The sequence below is a fragment of the Notechis scutatus genome, chromosome 3 (genome assembly GCF_049901735.1).
Source record: "Notechis scutatus isolate UNSWTSFEM ecotype Mainland chromosome 3, rNotScu1.2, whole genome shotgun sequence".
Classification (NCBI taxonomy): Eukaryota; Metazoa; Chordata; class Lepidosauria; order Squamata; family Elapidae; genus Notechis; species Notechis scutatus.
Window position 1 is genome coordinate 156,002,322 of NC_142011.1, and position 20,287 is coordinate 156,022,608.

The window sequence follows — 20,287 nt, forward strand, 5'->3', positions numbered from 1 at the left end:
AAAAAGAATAAGAGAGGCAAATTTGTACATTATAGTGGCTTACTCTGAATTGATACATTAAAATCTAAATGCAAATACTGTATATTGAGTAACACAGATTTAAAAGTATAATTCTATGCACGTCTCCCTAGAAATAATTCCAGTTTAGCAATACTTTAACTTTATTAAAGTTAAAGTATTTATTTATTTATTTATTTATTTATGTATTTATATATATATATATATTTATACATTTATTTTAATACTTTAATGTATGACCAAGTAAGAGTACACAGGACATAACTAAAGATTCTCAAAATTGTTGACTATGCTCAATGGGCTTTTCCTTCTTTCTTTTTTAATGATGTCAGCTAAGAAATCAGTTTTGAAGGTCCCCTGAGTTTAAGTTCGAGTTTGCCACATGACATGACATGACATACTATTATTTGAGAAGCATATGCCAAACTTCACCTTGAATATGTAGATATGTAAGTTAATTGCATAGTTCTTTGGATCTTGGTATTGAACTGGAATATTTTTTCTAATAACAAGGTGATTTTTTTTACAAGATTTTCTCATACAACAGCTACATAACTCCTGCAGATCAATTAGTTATTGAGTTTCATACAGTTGACAGTTTTTTTTTAAATTATTGAAATATATATATAATGTGTACTAAATCATGAAACAATGATTGTCTACAAAAAAGTTATCCAAGGTAAATAATTGTGTTTCTGCATGATCAAACTTTATTCTTTAATGAAGCTGAAGGCCACTTGGATGTAGTTCATTGATACTGCTGAGCTGCAAGAATTACAAAACCTTAAGGTGATTTCCCTTCTGTTATTGATGCATTCTAGATTCGTCCATCACAATCACTGTATAAAAGAAACCATTTCATATTGAAAAGTACATTCTCCAACCTAGGTTTTCAAAAAGTCAGATGAGCCTTTCTATTGTGGTACTTAACTTTCTAGGTGAAGGCACAAATTTCTCTGACAGTGCCCTGATTTTTGTATATGTTCTTTCCAGTTCAGTAAGTAGAGAATAAACCTGTGTAATACTCCAGCTATATTAATGGCTTTTATATAAAAAAAATTCTTAAATTTTAAAGGGCCAATATTGTTTTGGACTAGATTTCAAAATAGTCTTGAGAGTTTGTGGAGGTACAGAATAACAGAGTTATTCAGGAAGGGAGCTTGGACATCTTCTAGTCCAACTACCTGCTCAAGCAGGAGACCTATATCATTCCATAAAAATGGCTGTCCAATTTCTTCTTAAAATTTCCAGTGAATAGACCACCCACAACTTCTGAGGCAAGCCTATCCACTGATTGCTCTCACCGGCAGGAAATTCCTCCTTAATTCTAGGTTGGATCTCTCTTTGTTGAGCTTCCATCTATTACCTCTTGTCTTGTTCTCAGATGCTTTGGATAATAGGTTGAGTCCCCTCCTCTGAGACAGCCCCTCAAATATTGGAAAACTGCTATAGTCCTTCTCTTCATTAGACTACACATTTCCAGTTCCCACAATCATTCATCATATGGTTTAGCTTCTGGTCCCCTAAGCATCTTTGCTGCTCTTCTCTGCCCTCTTTCTAGAATCTCAACATATTTTTTGTATCATAGTGACCAAAACCAGACACAGTATTGTAAGTGTAGTCTTAACAATGAAGCATAAAGCAAGACTAATGCTTCACGTGATCTTGATACTATCCCTTTGTATAAATATGGTATCTGTCTGTAGGTCATATATATCAAGCTACCACACAATCTTGAGGAAAAGATGTGGCTGCTTTAAAGGGTCATGGACATTCATGTTTCCGTGTGCTCTGAATCTTTTGGAATCACATCTGAAGGGGCACAAATCCCTATCATTCTTTTTTAAAAGTGCTTCAGAGTACATTAGGAATTTCAGTAACCTCTCCCTGATTTGATTTTCTATTTGTTTAGCTGCCTATAAGAATAGGCTTGACCAGTTTAGGTATTAGGTAAGAGTCAAGCCATTTGCTTCTTGATTCAGAAATGCTCATTCAAGGACATGCTCCAAATCCTCCATTCTAGGGAGTTCATAATATCTTATAGAGTTTTTGTTACGAGAGTTGTAGCTATAATTAATGTTTTCAAAACTAGTCCTTGTTCACGAAAAGAGAGGAAGACAGGGAGGGAGAGAGAAGAAAATAAAGTATTAAAATAAAGCACTATTCTATTTCAATCCATGTCTTATTTTCTAGTAACAGCTAAAATATAAATATTGCCTGAACCATAAAAGTTGTCATATTCTAAGAAATCCTACATAAAAACTCCCCCCCTAATATTATTTTAATGGACTTTAGTAGTCATCCTTCAAGTTTGGCACACCTGAACGGTTATAGAAATGATATGTTATGAAGTGACCTCCCTGGAGGAAAATGCTGATGTGTCTTGGGAAGATCTGAAGACAGAATTGGTGCTAATCATATCATGCTGCTTAACATATGAAAGAAATGTAAAAGAGTACTTTTCTGTGATTCCATAGCAGCAAAGAGGTAGGGAATTTGATAGAAGGAGCAGGTTTGTTTAAATTGCTGAAGCACATAGAACAGATGACCTTGAAAAACTACAATTTCTATTAGAGACACTCCTGGCTGCATCTGTAGTCTTCTTTGAAAATTCAAAGTACAAACATTTTATTCAAAACCTTAGACATTGTAATGGCTCAGAAGAACAATGACAGCCATGTGTCCTTGTAGCAATGTTCCTCTTGGAGAGATGAATGGCGAGCTCAATTGCTTTACTATAATTTCTCTATTTCCATGCTTCATTTCCTTCATGTAGCTGAGACTGGAGGAAAAAAAACAGCATGATCCCGAGCATTTAACACCACAATGCATATAACAAACCTGAATGTAAGTGGAGATCAGAACTCCAAAAGGAACATACCTCTACATGTCAACATTTTATTTTTTAAAAAATAAAAAAAGTTCTCCTGTATGAATCAGAAGACATAATATTAATATTAATAATAATCAATATATAGACAGCAACTTTCCACCCCCAAACCTACATAGGCATCACAAAAATGTGAGAATCACTTTCCATCTTTTCAACTGACATTTCCTGCAAACAATTGTACTAAGGCAATGGCATATTTTGCAGATTTTTAGAACAGGAACCGCAGTCTATTTTCAGAATTACCCAGATATTTACAGGTGTTTTTTTTGGACTTAGTAGCCTTTTAAACAAATAGAAGTCACTGTGTTAGATTGTTTTGAGCCAGCAACTTGCATGCAACACTGCAAATGAAAGATGAAACCTTGCATTAATAGCATACAATATATTGTAATACTATTTTAAATGGTAAAGGAACTTGTTCCCCTTTCCTCCACTAAGCAGAGACTCTCAAGTCTCAACCCAGCAAAACTCAGAAGGCATCTACAGGGTATCATTGGCTCATTGAGGTCACAGAGCACAGTGCTCTTAGAGGTTAATTGCCTCTGCAGGTATATGAGATATGTGGGTTGCTATCTATTTGTATATGGCCAAGCATCTTAATTTTACCAAAAATGCCATTTGATGCTCACTATTTGTTGTTCAGTGCAGTTCCTTGGGCAATTTTCTAATGAAGATAAGCTTCACTGAGTCAAAGAAAAAGAAAAGGAAAGGAAAAAAAAACAAGTTTAAAAAAAGATGGATAAATATTTACAAATTTTTCTTAGTCCAGATATTGAGTTTCTCTTTCCTTTTTCCTTTAGTGCATTGTCATAAAAAAAGTTCAAAGGCTATGAATACAAATTTTCTGGTCCAGTTCCATACATATCTGCAAGCCGTTTGAAACGAGGCCCCCAGTCACTGAGGTAATCATAATTCTGATCAGAGTTTGAACTGACCGAATCTAAAGAGCTGAGTGACTCAGCCACTGAACCGTTTCCCTCAAATGCATATGTCTGCAGGGAATCATATGGTGGAGCGCAGGGATCCACATCAGCTTCTTTTAGCCTTTCCCAAATAAATTCCCGAAAAATAACATTATCGGGGATGCTTTTAAAAGATGGTCTGCTCAAGAACTGGATCTCTGGAGTCACATCCCTCCTGATCTTGGTATCACGAATGACGTTGAGGTTCCTCAGAGCAGCCATGTCAAATGCCTCGGTGTCCTCCTCTCCACCTCCTTCGTCATCATATCGGACTATATTTTCCCTGATATCTCTCTCTTCGTCTAAAACAAGAGGCTCTTTTTTCCGTCGCCTCATTGTAACAATCAGCAGGACAAGCACTGCAATGGAAAAAGTAAAGCTTTAAGCAAACTTGAACCAAATTAACCCCCAATTCATTACATTCCCTGTTCAGAGTAAAACTATTCATAAATTATGCAAGATAAACAGGTTTCAATAAGGTGTGTTTGGGATTCTTCTTAGGAAAAAAAAAATAGTCCCTTAAGGTGGCTTTAAATGCTTTAACATAATATTAATATTATGTAATAGATTAAAGAATTTATTACAATGTTCATTCTGATTTAATGTCATCATATGAATTGTTTATTTGGTACAGATTGCTAAAACATATGTTTTAAAGCAAATTCAAGTAGAAAATTGCAGCCTCTCAGCCATTAAATATAGAGACCTTTTTCTAAACTCTTAATTGCCTGACCGATAAAAGTGTGTTCATAAACTCTCTCTTTAACTGTCAGGGTTTGGAAAGTAAACTCCATTAATGAAGTGTATGCGCACAGATTATCGATAAAGTATCTGATCCTTGATTGGAAAATTCAGAGTTGTTAAATAATAGCTAGCACAAATTGTGGTTCATTCATTAAAAGCATTATAACACAGAACACTTTGCTTTAACATGCAAAATATCTATTACTGATCTATTAATTTTTTTTTTGCAATAAGAAACCATAGATATGTTGATATTTACTGGCCCAGATCACTTGCCTGGGTAACAATGTTTTTTGACATTTCTAATATTGAAGATAATTTCTTGGTGGCTTTAAAAATAGGACATTCGCAGAATTACCAAAAAAGACTTACTTAATCTGTATATACCCATTTAATCATTTGTAGATAATATTAAGAATCAACAAGAATCAACAAAAACACAATTCAATCGTATCATTTGAATCTCAAGTGCCTATATACAAATGCACAAAGTCTTGGGGAACAAACAGGGTGAACTCGAACTACAAATACATGAAGGTAAATATGATATAGTTGGAATAACAGAAACTTGGTGGGATGAAACCCATGACTGGAACATACTGGTAGAAAGATACCAACTATTTAAAAAAAAAACAGACCCCATAAAAGAGGAGGTGGAGTTGCACTGTTTGTAAAGGACCATTATATTGCTACAGAAATGCATGAAACCAAAGATGAAAACCTCCTAGAATGCATATGGATCAATATAAAAGAAAAAAGAATGACATGGCCATAGGTGTATATTATAGGCCACCCAATCAAGCAGAAAAAAATAGATGTTCTTTTTGACAGCCAGCTAACAAACATATGCAGGAAACACACAATAATAGTAATGGGAGACTTCAATTATCGTGATATCAATTAGAAAACTAACTCTGCACCAAGTGAGAAATCAAATAAGTTCCTAACCAAACTAGCTGACAACTTTGTTGTCCAAAAGGTAGAGGGTGAAACTAGAGGGACAGCCATACTGGACTTAATTCTTACAAACAGAGAAGAAGTGATAGAGAGAGTTGAAGCTGCAGGAACCTTGGGTGAGAGTGACCATGTCATACTAGAATTCAACATAACACAAACACAAGCAACAGAACATAATGACACCAGAGTCTTGGATTTTAAAAGAGCTGATTTCAATAAACTCAGAGAGAACTTGGGAAAGATTCCATGGATGAAAATCCTAAAGGGGAAAACAACTCAAGTATCTTGGGAAAATCTAAAAAGTATGATCATAGAAGCCCAGACCAGCACAATACCACTGAAGAAAGAAAAACAAGAAATCCAAGAAGAAACCAGCATGGCTGCACAAAAATCTCTTTGGCAAATTGAAAGAAAAAAAGGACAAGTACAAAAAATGGAAAGAAGGACATACAACTAAGGCAGAATATCACCAGATAGCCAGAATCTGCAAAAACAAAGTCAGGATAGCAAAGGCTCAGAACAAACAAAGACTTGCAACAAAAGTCAAAGATAATAAAAAAAGTTTCTTCCAACATATAAATAACAAGAAAAAATCAAGGAAACAGTGGGTCTACTAAAGAGAGAAGATGGCAAGGAAGTAACAGGCAACAGAGAGAAAGCAGAACTGCTTAACTCAGTCAGTCTTCACGCAAAAACAAAAACAAAAAAACTATAGCTCAACCCACCAAAAACATAACTGCAAAAGACAGACCAGAAATAAAAGTTAAAATAAGCAAAAAAATAGTAAGAGAACACCTGTCTGATCTTGATGAAAACAAATCACCGGGGTCTGATGGATTACATCCCAGAGTTTTAAAGGAGCTGGCAGAGGTCATCTCAGAACCACTGCACCATATCTTTCAAAAATCCTGGAGCAGCGGGGAACTACCAGAGGACTGGAAAAGAGCTGATGTGGTTCACATCTTCAAAAAAGGAAAAAAAACCAGACCCAGGAAACTATAAACCAATGAGCCTAACATCAATACCCGGGAAGATACTGGAAAAGATAATAAAAAAACAGATCTGCCAACATCTAGAAACAAGTAAAGTAATAACTAGCAGTCAGCATGGGTTTGTTAAGAATAGATCATGCCAAACCACTCTTATTTCATTCTTTAACACAGTGACTAAATTAGTAGACCAGCAAAATACTGTGGACATAATATATTTAGATTTCAGGAAGGCACTCGACAAAGTAGACCACAAGAAGTTGACTACTTCTTAGTAAGCTAGAAAAAAGTGGAATAGATAGCACCACCACTAGATGGACTCGCAACTGGCTGGCAAACCATACACAACGAGTAGTCCTTAATGGGTCTAAGTCTACATGGAGGGAAGTAAGCAGTGGGGTGCCACAAGGTTCCGTCTTAGGCCCAGTACTCTTCAATATCTTCATTAATGACTTAGATGAAGGAATAGAAGGGGAACTTACCAAATTTGCAGATGATACTAAATTGGCAGGAATAGCTAACACCCAAGAAGATAGGCTCAAGATCCAGACGGATCTTGACAGACTAGAACACTGGGTCATATCTAACAAAATGAAATTCAATGTAGAGAAAAGTAAAGTCCTACACTTAGGTAAGAAAAACCAAAAGTACACATATAGACTGGGTGAAACCAGGCTCAATAACAGTACCTGTGAGAGGGATCTTGGAGTCTTAGTGGACAACCAGCTAAATATGAGCCAGCAGTAGCCAAAAAAGCTAATGGAATCCTAAATTGTATTAACAGAGGGATACAATCAAGATCAAGGGAAGTACTAATACCATTCTATAAAGCCTTAGTAAGACCACACCTAGAGTACTGCATCCAGTTTTGTTCACCACATTATAAAAAAGATGTTGAGACTCTAGAAAAAGTACAGAGAAGAGCAACAAGGATGATTAGGGGACTGGAGACTAAAACATATGAAGAACAGTTACAGGAACTGGGCATGGCTAGACTAGTGAAGAGAAGGACCAGGGGAGACATGATAGAGGTCTTCCAATATTTGAGGGGCTGCCACAGGGAGGAAGGGGTCAAGTTATTTTCTAAAGCGCCTATAGGCCAGACAAGGAATAATGGATGAAAACTGAACAAGGAGAGATTTAACCTGGAAATAAGGAGAAACTTTCTGACAGTGAGAACAATCAACCAAGCTTGCCCTCGGAAGTTGTGGGAGCATCATCACTTGAGACTTTCAAGAAGAGATTTTACTGCCATTTGTCAGAAATGGTGTAGGGTCTCCTGCTTGGGTGGGGGTTGGACTAGATGACCTACAAGGTCCCTTCCAACTCTGATTATCTGTTATCTGAATTTCAAATTATACACACATTTATCTTTATGGATGACTTTCATTAAAAATCTAATTATACCATTCTGCAGAATAAAAAACAAAACACTACATTATGTATTTGTATTAATTAAATATTCCTCAATACAGTCGACATATTAAGGAAATCCATGATAATCCAAATTGCACTGGGTTCTTTTTAATAATGATCTCTTCTGCTTTTGCAATAATCATTATCACAATGTAAAATAGTGGCTGTTAATGTACAGTAGGTTCAAGCAGTTGAAAAATCTTAATGTCTATACTATAATTACTATACTGAATACATTTTTTCCATAAAATAATATTTCAATGGCTGTACAGAAAGAAAAGAAATCTGGAATAAAACAAAGACATTAACTGGCATGTATTTTCCATATGAGTTGGAAAAGAAAAGGTTACAGTAGCGATTCATGGAGTAACTACTGTATATATCAGGGTGTCAAACTCAAATTCATCGGGGCCGCATCAGCAGTTTGGTCCCCATCAAAGGGCCGGTTGTATCTGTAGGTCTATGTGTCCACTCTTTATTATCATAAATTAATGTCACTGCATTCAATTATTACTGTTTTTTGTAATAATGTAAGTAATAACTAGCTCTGAAAGCAGAAACATAGTCAGAATAATGACAAGTAGATATTCAAATGTACAATTATTGTACAATGTATTGAAAAATGTTTTTGGTAACAAACATTAATTTTTTTAAACATACAAATATTGCCAAACACTGTTTATTAAACATATGGAAAACACAAGGCATTACCTTTTTTTTAACTTTACTGACTAGATGGCTGACATCGTTTTCCTAAGGTCAGTCCATCGATGTTTGGCGTTAGGTCTTGTGCTGTAGCAATCCGCAAAACAGCATGGAGGTTATCATCAGTGATGCGTGATCTGCCCCCTCCATTTACTTTACTTACCTTTTACTACTTTCTTTCTTTTACTTCTTTCTTCTTGCTCCTCTCCGCGGCGTCCGCGCTCCTCTGATCCCTGGAGATGTCGGGCGGACGTCACGTGATGACGCCACGTCCGACACCCAGGGAGCAGTGCGGGCAGGAAGAAGTCGGGCCAGGTCCCGGAAGGTAAGTAAATTTTTTTTTTTTAACTTGAGCCATTTTTAAAATGAATTTACTCCGTGCAGGCACGGAGTAAATTCGTGAAAAAAAGGGGGAGGCTGCAAGGCTGGCGGCGGCACCGCGGGCCATCAGACGAGGTCTGGCGGGCCGATTTGGCCCGCGGGCCTTGTGTTTGACACCCTGGTATATATGATCCTGGAGAAGACTGGGTAAGATTCCTATCAGCCTTTATGTTTTATAAAGTAAAAAATGAAAAAATAATATACAGTATATATAACATATTTCAAATCTATCCCCCAAATGGATGCTGCTAGGCTTTTCTTTCTTTCTTTTAAAATTACTTTTGACTATTCTAAGTTACTAACTATGCCATGTAGCAAGCAGTTAATCTGTTCATTACGCCAGTGAAAATGTGTTTTCATACTGTGACATGTTCAACAGACTTTATCTGGGGAGTTAAATACCTGCTAATAAGTGCAAAATATATGAAACTTAGTAGATTTATCTGCTGAGAGGTACAATAAAAAGCAAGATAAAAAGAATGTTTTGTGAAGTTTGCCTTGCACAGCTCATGATTGCTTGAAGCCAACCCCTCCCAAAAGTCCTTTGAAATGTTAAACAGTTTAGCATATAAATGGTTTTAAGAGAATATTAATTTCTAATAACTTCAACTGCTTTTGCACAATAATTTTTTACCTCTATCTGAATAAAAGCTGTATCAACAACCATGCAAAATCCATGGCAATGTCTGAAAAACTAGTCAATTTTGTTTCCAATGCACTAATTGCTGGATTTCAATGGGAACTATTATAGAACAGAGTTATAAAATTAACAATGATGACATGTTTGGGGGAAAAACAGTATCAGCCAACACTAGTTTTAAAATAAGATACAGCTATTTTAGAGGGTTTGTTGTTTTTTAGCAGAAAGGCAACAAAGAGTTTATGGTACTTTAAAGGCTAACAATTACATTAATCTTTCTTTCTCACCTCTACATTCTTGCTAGTGGATTGTGATCATACGTTTACCTTGTATAAAAATAAACATGTAAGCTTTTATAATAATATGGGATTCTTATTAGTATTAGGCGAAACAAATAATGAAATTCACAGACAGAATTGTTCATTACTTTTACTGTACAATTTTTTTTTAGGTTTAAGAACATAATATTCCAAATTTGTTTTTGGCTAACTTACAAATTATTTGAGACCTGTCTTCACCAAAACAAAGATAACAGAGGAAAAGGAAGAAGGACTCTAAAGGATAAATATATGTTATAACCTAATGTATCTCCAGCTTTTATTTACCTGAGCTTAAGGGTACAAGAGCTTTCTTGAAAGGATACTCACTTATTCCTGAAATATTGTTTTATGCCAATAGAAGAGAATATCTATAGTTCAGGTTTGAACTGTGGAGTTCCTGGTGTTCTTTGAACTTGGTTGTTTCCAGGGCTGGGATTCTACCAGTTCGCACCTATTCGCTAGAACCGGTTGTTAACATTCTAAGCAGTTCAGAGAACCGGTTGTTAGAAGAAATTACTGGCCTAATCCTATATGGAAGGCAGGAAGGAAACATTCTGGTGTTGCTTACAGAAACTGCCTCTCCATTAACCCTTATTACATTCTTGGCAGGACTAGACTTCCTGTCTCAGGAACGTCTCTGGAGTTTCCCTCCCCCCTTTGCTGGTACTTTGCTTGTGTAGAGTGACCATTCAAAGTTACAATGGCACTGAAAAAAGTGACTTGTGACCATTTTTCACACTTACGACTGTTGCAGCATTCCCACAGTCATGAGAGGCCAGGCGAGGAGATGCGTGCTTCGATGTGAGTGATATTGAGTTGGCCACACCCAGCCAATAACATGACCACCAAGCCACGCCCACCAACTAAGCCACACCCACAGAACCAGTTGTTAAAAAATTTGAATCCCACCCCTGGTTGTTTCCTTATAGGTATTTCATTACCCAACTATTATTTGATTCTCCTAAACTGCTTTGAAAGGCAATATTGTGTAAAAAGGCAAACCTTAAATAAAAATTAGATCAAGATTTAATACAAGCAACCTAAAAAGTTTATGCCGAACTGCAAAAAGTCACCACTCTGTCTTTAAAAAAAACACAAAATCTAATAAGGTGTTCTTTCAAACGTTGAGGCCGAAACAGTAACAACTATAGCACAAAACTAGGGAGAAAAACATAGTCCTACTTCTTACTATACAGCCCCTTGTATTGTACTACAATGACCTTTGTTCTCAGAAATCATTAAACTCAATCCATAGCCATTAAAATTTACTTATTCCTGATCTGAAAAAGAACTTAACATGACCCTCTACAAATCAGATACCTATGTGAAATACTGATGCAGATCTGGAAAGCAGGTTAACTAGACTGAACCATGTTCAGATACAATAAAACTTGGTGTGAAGAAAGTATGGACAAAGAGAGTTATTGGTATGCACAAAATTATAACTAGAATATTAAGCAATTATTATAAAAACAACATTATAACTACAATATTAGGCAGTTATTATTATTATGTTTCTGTGATATTAACTGAAAAATATATATTGCAATTTCCATATTATTCAGAGGCATTAAAGATTTTCTTCATTTTTCTTTAAAATTATGTAAATTGTAAATGAAATGACAAACGTCATAACAATTTTCATGTGATTTTGCAAATTACAAAATTAGTTTTAGGAGTTTACTTATGTTTTATTTGACCCCAGGCAAATAATGTAAAATCAGATTTACATCTTGACTTACAGGCAAAGTTTTCAACTATAATGTAAAATCAGATTTACATCTTGACTTACAGGTAAAGTTTTCAACTACAATGGTAAACTGTGTAACATAAGTTTATGGCAAATTTTGAAACCTGGAGTCATTCCACTGTGCTGGATTTGCAAGGCAGTAGCTTAAGCAAGAATACTTTGAATGATGTAGGAATTGTTTGGAAGTAAGGATTTGATCTTTATTCTATATCTAATAAGTTATATTGTCTCCAATATAACTTGGAGTTCTCAGCAAAGTTGAATCTGCCTTCAAATCTGCTTTAGTGCCAGTTGCGTTTCTAGAGCTCAGATTTAATATATCAATTATGAAATGTATTTGTGAGCTTTAATAAGGTAAAGGGGCCAACTGAAGATCTGAGTCTTTACTTTTATTATTTCTTAGCACAATAACTACAGTACTCAGTAAAGTATTGTTATCCTAACTTTTATATCTGATATTTTTGGTGGAAACTGTTTTTAAAAACCTGTACTATTGAAAAACAGAAAGTTAGAAAACTGAAAGTTAGAAACACTTAGAAAGCTAGCACACTTAGGAAAAAAGAGTTTAAATTCTGAAAAGGTTAACCAAACAAAAGTTATAATGATTTCTGAATTTGGCACAACACCTGTTGAGAGTTAATTCTACACAGTCAGTGAGCAACCAGATCAAAATAAACCTTATCACTGTAAAAAGAAAGGACAAAAATGAACAAATAAATCCAAACAAAGAGGAGCACGTTCTCTATCATTTAGGGTGGAGATAAAAATTAAATGTAAAAATATTTTATTCTTGTATTTATAAATAAGGCTAGTTCCATAATTAATAGTAAATTCTAGGGATATTCTTTCTACTTTCTAGGGAAGTCTTTCTACTTTCTTCAATAAATATTATTTCCTTGGATTTTCCTGTGGGCTTATCTAATTGGTTCCAATCCAGTTACCAGATAAAGCATGAAAGAGCCTAGCGGTGAATTCATGCCATTTTCTTCATTTTGTTTTATATTTTACTATATGGGTAATTTTCGACAACCAAGAAGAAAGACAGATCCCAATAAGAATAGGTATATGAAAATAATAATGATATTATGGTTTTCTCATCAAGTTCTTTTCAAGCTTATCTGAATTGCTATGCTTGAGAAAACAACTAGTTTTGAATATTCCTGTAAATCTGTAAGTGAATTTTTTCCATTCCACATATAATTGTTTTGTTTAAGAAATAATTCTGAGCAAGCAGAATTCTAGAATGCCCTTTGACATGGGGAGTATTACGGAAAAAGATCATACAGATGGAGGTTGGAAGTTTCTAGTCTGAATGATTACATGCAATGTGATAGGGCTATAGAAAGTTTCAGTTCAATGTTTATTATATAAATGAGAATGATTTCCTTAGTAGATAATGCAAAATGTACTCCAGTAAAATAGGAACTTTGGATTAACTTTGAACAAACTTTATTTGTCCAGAAATATCCAGACCTAAGCAAAGCCATAATTATGAAATAAATAAAACATCAGACAATACTGAACAAACATTCACTACTACATTCACAGCTCACTGTCTACACTTAAGAGAATGTAAAGCATCTTAGTGCTTCCTTAATATATTGCTTTTCTACCATTTTGCTAATGTAATTTAGTTCTATGTGATCAATTAAAAAAAAAAAGAATGGAGCAGACATTTGTTTAAAATTTGTATGTTTATATATATCCCAAATAAATTATTCTGTCATTAGAGATAATGGTTTTTTAACAATCATAAATTTTGATGCCTTTTGTATCAGATAAAATACGACTGCATAAACATGTTATAGGCTGTGTAAAATGACCTGACCTGATAAGAATTCTGGCTTCTTTCAAATTCAGTTCACATTGTTGTGTCTGTCTTTTAAATGCTCAACTGGCTGCAGGATATATGAAAAAATGTTTCCTCCCATTATAGAATTTCCACCCAAGGTCATCAGATATCATTACCATCAAAACTTGTGCAACACTGTTCCATCAATTTAAACACAATAACACCACTGCCTGATTTTTGATAAGGCCAAGATTTCTTGCTATTTATTTTTGTAATTATACATCTTTATTTCTTGTTTTAACTGTTAGTTATCCTGAATGATCACTCCAAAAACACACCAAAAAGTTAATTTAAAAAAATCAGACATTAGAGAAATTAAATGTTATAAAGAACTGAAGATATCAGATGCAACCACATCTACTGATGTTAAGCAAATCTGGACCTTTATATGAGATGATTTTAAAAACTATTTTTAGTCCCTATATTTCTTGCAATAAAAAGAAATAATTAAAAATGAATTAATAATTCATGCAATAATTAAGAAATTAAAATAACAGTATTCCATGTATTTTGAAGGAAGATTGTTCCCCTCAGTGAAGAAACCACACAGACATACCTAGCAATGTCAACACGCAAGCCAGGATTGCTATGAGTGCTCCAGTACTAAGTCCAGCTGGCAAGATGTAGGCCTCTGCATTACATGTTTGGGCAATGCCATCTGCATCGCAGTCACAGACTCGAATCGTGAGTGTATTGGTGCTACTCAGGGAAGGTGAGCCACTGTCTACAATGAATATTGGCAAATAATAAACGGACTGTTCTTGCCTTCGAAAGCCATTTCGTCTGGTGAGTATAGATGCTGTATTGTCTAGATCAAGGAAAAGACAAAAGGGAGACATTTTCTTAAAGAAAAAAGTCTGTTTTTTAATATTAATTATAATAGTATATTAGCTTGGCAATATAAATAAATGTGCCTCATAATTTGAAAGTACAAAGCATAGTCTCTGGAAGTAAGTATAGAGACTGCAATGGCCCTTTGTAAATAGTTAATAAAAAGATTTGCTAATTGAACTATGACAAACCTTTCACGTTTCCTAGTGGCAGACTTGAAATTCTAGGTATTAATACAATAACACAAGAAAGGCAATAGAAAAGATTAAAAGTTCTTGCTTCAACTGTGCTAAGAATAGTGAAAAAGTGTCCTTAGATATGTTGTTAAAATACAATTCCCAGCAACCCCAGCCAGTTAATGGTTGGATGCTGCAAGCTATAATTCAGTAATATCCAGAGAGCCATAATTTCTATCCCTGACTTATGCCCATTATAATTGGCCCAACTGAGATACAGTTTCATTGTAACACATTCAAATAAAACCCCTTGGATTTTGTACTTGGATCTTAATGTCAGATGCAAGTATGTAAGTGGGTGATAACATATGTTTTGCCACTTGTTGCCTCCTGGCCTCGTGGAGACCTATGGTTAATGTTCCTCTTTTTATAAATGCAGGGATTATATATATAAATGTAGAATGTACATAAGAAGAATAGCGAAGAGATGTACCACTCAGGAAAATCACATATTCTCCAAAGATCATCCCAGTGTCCAGTTAAGAGTTCATTATGCCACTCTTTAGGATTTGGATAGATGTATTACACAGAATATTTGGAACAATTGTTATTTAGTCAATTTGAGTCATTCTGTATGGCTTTTTCAGGAGAATTCTCCAGGTGGTTTGATCCAATTCATAACCGCCGGTAATTATACTGCAAATTATACTGTCAGAGATATAACTAAACAGAGGCAGAATAAGTAACCATTTTCTTCACTTGCTTCAACTTGTCTTTGGTGTTTTGGAATTGATCCTCTTCAGGCAGACCTCTACATTTTCCAAGGATTATTCTTGGCTGTCCACTTAGGTGCTAGATCCAAGAGACTGAAGGTAGAGCTTTTACACAGAACTAATTTTAAAAACTAACTTTCAGACAGGAGGGCGAAGCACCCAGTACCAACAAATGTAGGCAAAGTAAAAGGAGTTTTAACAAAGCTGCCAGTCTTTGGCACCATTAAAATTAAAAAGAATCAGACAGCTTTTGTTTACTGTGGAAAGCAGATTCTTTCACTGATGAAACCTGATTTTGAAGGGAAAGGTGCCCATTGATAAAAAAAAAAAAGCATTGCCTACTGTTAGTAAGTTGCCCGTGGTTAACAATGCATTACATAATAGTTTGCTTTTTTCTTTGCTTCAGCAGAACTACTGTTGTCCCTGCTATTCTGAGTTTGGTGGCAGAGACCTCCCTTAATAGTTTTGGCAAGAATGTTATATTTGTTTAATATGGGAGAATATACCGGGTAGTGTCAGAAGAAGAATAAGCATAAATTGTTCATAGTAAAAAGACTAAGTAGTAATCACAACTTCAATGCTAAATTGGCAATGAAAAAATAATAATTGTATCCTCAACTAACTCCCTATTGTTCTCTAGAGATTATCCCCAACTGATCCCTTCTCTATAAAAATTATAATAAATAGGGAAGGGATTGGCTTTCTTTATGATTCCCTTCTCAAATGATCTCCAAAATGGGTTGCTACTAATTTAAATAATACTCCTGGGTCTTTGCTTAGGGAGAAAGCTTGCATGCAGAAATATGACGCAAAGAAAACTAAGGCTGAAAAAATGGTCTTATATATATATATTTCAAATTAGTTGATCCAAAGGTTTTTTTTATGACTGCTCTTAAATCTTAAAATTGTAATCAAGTCATAACATAAGATCAAAGTAATTTTGGCTTTCTTCTTGCCATTCCCACTATCCATGGGGAAAAAAATTAACTGAAAGAAAGACACATTTATTGTAATCATATCTGTATGTGACTCGGACTAAAAATAAACTCTTATTCCCTCTTTAGAATAATCAAGTGAAAATCACTTGATCTTGCCTGCTGGCATAAGGCAGTATTATTAAAGTAAGTACATGCGCAAAACAGAACCAACCAACCAACCAATCATCCAACCAACCAAAACCTTAAATAATTTATAAAACAAATCTATTTATAAGCCCATCTTTTTTTCTTCATACTGTGGGCAAGTTAAAAGCAAGGAAGAAAATGCAGATTGGATTTTGGACAGTAGTCAACGCCTTTTTTTAAGGAAAGTTCCAGTAGCATTGGAAAAAGCACTAGTTCGCCTTTTCAAGAAATCTGGCTTAAATCTACAGTGAAGGACTATTGTCCTATATCCAAACTTCCTTCTTAGTAAGGTTAGGGCAAAGTGATAGGACAACAAATATACAAAGATTCCGGAAGACTGGGATTTATGTGAAACCTTGGCGTAGGAATGCAAGCCAGGAATGAGTCACAAATTGAATAAGTTGCCCTCCCTGGTGTCCTGTAATTGGCCATGTATGGTGGAAAAGCAACCATTATTGCCCTGCTAGACATTTCTTCAACTTTCAGTTATGTGAATCACAGCATATTTCTGGCAGTCAGTGAGATTTAGGATTGGGAGGGACTATTGGCCACCCATTTCCTAAGCAGGTAGGTCTCTTAGTTGTTGCAGGAGGGGAAAAGGTTAATCTCAGAGAAAGTCAATATGGGGTTCCCTGGGTTCATTTCTCTTCCTCATCTACATGGATGAGATGATCTGATGGCTTGGAGTGAGGTATCATCAATATGTTGATGATGTGCTGATGAGTCAGATTTATACAGCATCAGATTCAACTGAAGCAAGACAGAGTGGTTGTTAATTCACAATCTACTTTGGCTGTTCTTGAAGTTCGACTCCCCTGAAAGGGCAGGCTTGCACTCCAAGGGCTCTTCCTGGACTCCAGGTTTCTGTTGGAGAAGCTGTGGATACTGTGTCCAGGAGAGCTTCTGCCAAGTAGTTGGGGTCTTATGTAGAAAAGTACAGACTGAAAATGGTCACTTATGCCCTTGCTATTTGCATTTGTTCAAATGCCATTTACTCAATATGGGGCAGCTCTTGAAAACCACAAATAAATTTTAACTAGTACCAAATATAGCCATCCTCATGCTGCATGTTATTGTGAAAACACTGGGATTATGGTTTGTTTCCAGATTCAGTTCAAGGTCCCGATTGCCAATAAAATACTGTCTGAAACCATATTTGCAATTCATGGTTTATGTTTGAAATATGAAATGGCTTTTTACACAAAATGTACCTATCAGTACATAATCTATATTTAGTAAGCTCGACAAAATACATTGTTGTCACAAATCTAAGTATGTTCAAATTAAAATTTAAGAAATCAATCTATGTAGTCAGAAGAACATCTATCAGAAGATGATTCATTAATGTGAAAATATATCTCAAAAATTAAAATGAGTGCAAATGAATTAGAAATGCAAATTCTGAATATTCATTTGCCCTTCACACAAAAATTACATTGCTATCTATTTAAAGAATTGCAAAAATTGAAAACTACTCTTTAAAATGATACATAAATCAAAGAAATACTACACTGAACTGATTTTCAATCTTCAGGATCTGGGCTAAGCAGACACAAGAACAATTTTGATAATGGAACATATCTAAGCTCTTCAAATGAGGTCATAGCAAAGATTTCAGTTTAGAAACGAAAATAGATAATGAATTTAATAAAGGATAGATAATGGGGTTTTTTTCAAAAAAAATTTTTCCAGTTTTAACATTTTAAGACTAAAATATGTCTTATTTCTGGAGGACTTTGTATTATATATTTAATTATAATAGGTATTTATTTTTAACTATAATCCTCAGATAGTGGATTGTAAAATTACATATGTTTAGATATTTTCTAAAAGTAAACAGTCTTCTACCAACAAATAAACAGCAGCACATATGAAATATCTATACCCTTGCTGTTATATGGTCAATGTGTTGAGCAGAAGATTTTAGTGCTGGGCTGAACATAATCTTAAAACTAGATCCAAAGCATTGTCTAAAATTGGTGACATTTCCCTTCTATATTAAGGGAAAGATGAGGACATACCCAAAAGCCATAGCTGACCCTTAAACAAGTTCTTCTTTTCAAAAAAATGTTAAGTGTGGCCCCACATCACTCAAAACATGTCTATCTTTAAGATAGAAAATGAAAAGGTTGTCTAGTTTGAAGCACAACTCCAGTTGTCTGAAGTTTCAGAACAGAAGTATAACTGATATAGAATGCCTAATAACTATAAAAGAATTGACAGGGTAAGTTCAATGAGAGGGATCAAAAGGCCAGTGCAATAACATAGTACAACTGAGCAAGAAAGAAATACAGTATAAGTAAGCAAAAGGTGACAAGAATGTCTGCATTCTTTGATAGGATGGTAAGTCAATAACCCTGGAATCAATTGTAAACCACAAGGATTTTTCTCTTTCCAAACATCATTTACAGGCCAAGAACCAATATGTTTCTGGAGAATGAGTTAATCGCATTCTGTTACCGATAGCTGCCTCATGGCTGAGACAAAGTGTTTCCTCCAGGATTTTTCTTCAGCATCCAATATTAAACATGAATAAAACAATAAAACAAGATTAAAACTTTGCAAAACAATACTAATCTGTATCCATCAGGAATATAGGATTATTTTCAGGAGACTGAAATGACATTAACAACCAGAAATGTGGGGTTTTTAGCTCTTGCCTCCAATTTATGATCGATGTGACACATATATTGCAAGTGATGTGTGGGAAACTATTTTGTTACAAGTTTTGAAAAGTTTTGAAAAGTTTATTTCTGGATTTTTGGAGCCTATAAATGAAAGCAATTTGACTAGTGATTAAGGCATCTGCCTAGAAACCAGAAGACCACGAGTTCTAGTCCTACCATAGGCACGGAAGCCAGCTGGGTAACTTTGGGTTAGTCGATCTCTCTCAGCCTGACTTATCTCACAGGATTGTTGTTGTTGTTGTTGTTGTTGAAATAGGAGGAGGAAGGAGTATTAGGTATGTTCGCTACCTTGAATTATTTGCAGGATAAAAAATAAAATAGAAAATCTACTTCTAAATCTGAAGCCCAGTAATGTTAATGCTCTGAAGTATAATTTCATTTAGGAAAAAAAAAGAAAAAAAGTGAAAATAATTAGTTTAACAAAGGATTTGAAGCCCATCTGTTTGGCTCATAGATTGAAATGATTTAAGCAACACCTTTTTTTTCCTTGACATATGATCTATAGATAAGAAATTACTATGGTTTTAATTAATGTTTTTCCTGACAAGGAAGTTACTCTAGGTGATAGCCAGGGTTGCTCCTCTGAAGAAATTAAGAGTGGTAGCATGCTTGTTCTGAAATGACCTCAGGCTAGAACCGTGATTGATACCTTACCTTTGTTATCTTGTAATGTGAAGTTGTGGTTGTTTGTTGCATCTCCTGCCAAACTGAAGAAAAACTGATGACCATTAGGTGGGTCATCTCTGTCAATGGCACTGATTCTTTGAATGATCTAAGGAGGGAAAAACATTGTCTTCATATCGATTTTAGTTTGTTTTCATTGCAATGTAATTATTTTGCATTAAGAATACGTAATTACTCATAAAGTTTAAATATTAATATGACCTGAAATCTATGTTTATTGAAAGTACTTTTCAGAATGTATATTGAAGGTTGTTTTTTTTCTGAACAGCTCTCCTTGATGGAAAATAACATGATAGAAAAGACAGGCACTATTCAATTAATCTCTTGCTAAAACATAATATATCAGTAGAATAAATTTCACTTCCTTAGGCAGAATTTGTTTCTT

General features: G+C 34.8%; 1 protein-coding gene across 2 annotated transcripts in view; it reads right to left on the minus strand.

The window, feature by feature from the left end:
- Nucleotides 1-238: 238 nt before the first annotated feature.
- CDH7 (cadherin 7) overlaps nucleotides 239-20,287 on the minus strand; it is a 119,337-nt gene continuing 99,288 nt past the window's right edge. Inside the window, exons 10-12 of one of the 2 annotated variants that reach the window (XM_087961479.1) lie at nucleotides 19,873-19,990; nucleotides 14,184-14,435; nucleotides 239-4,232 (exon numbers count right to left, since the gene is read on the minus strand). In XM_087961479.1, the coding sequence (XP_087817605.1) occupies nucleotides 3,739-4,232; nucleotides 14,184-14,435; nucleotides 19,873-19,990 (864 nt within the window). In that variant the 3' untranslated portion in view covers nucleotides 239-3,738. The remainder of the gene's footprint in view (nucleotides 4,233-14,183; nucleotides 14,436-19,872; nucleotides 19,991-20,287) is intronic. The other variant, XM_087961480.1, reaches the window with a different exon arrangement.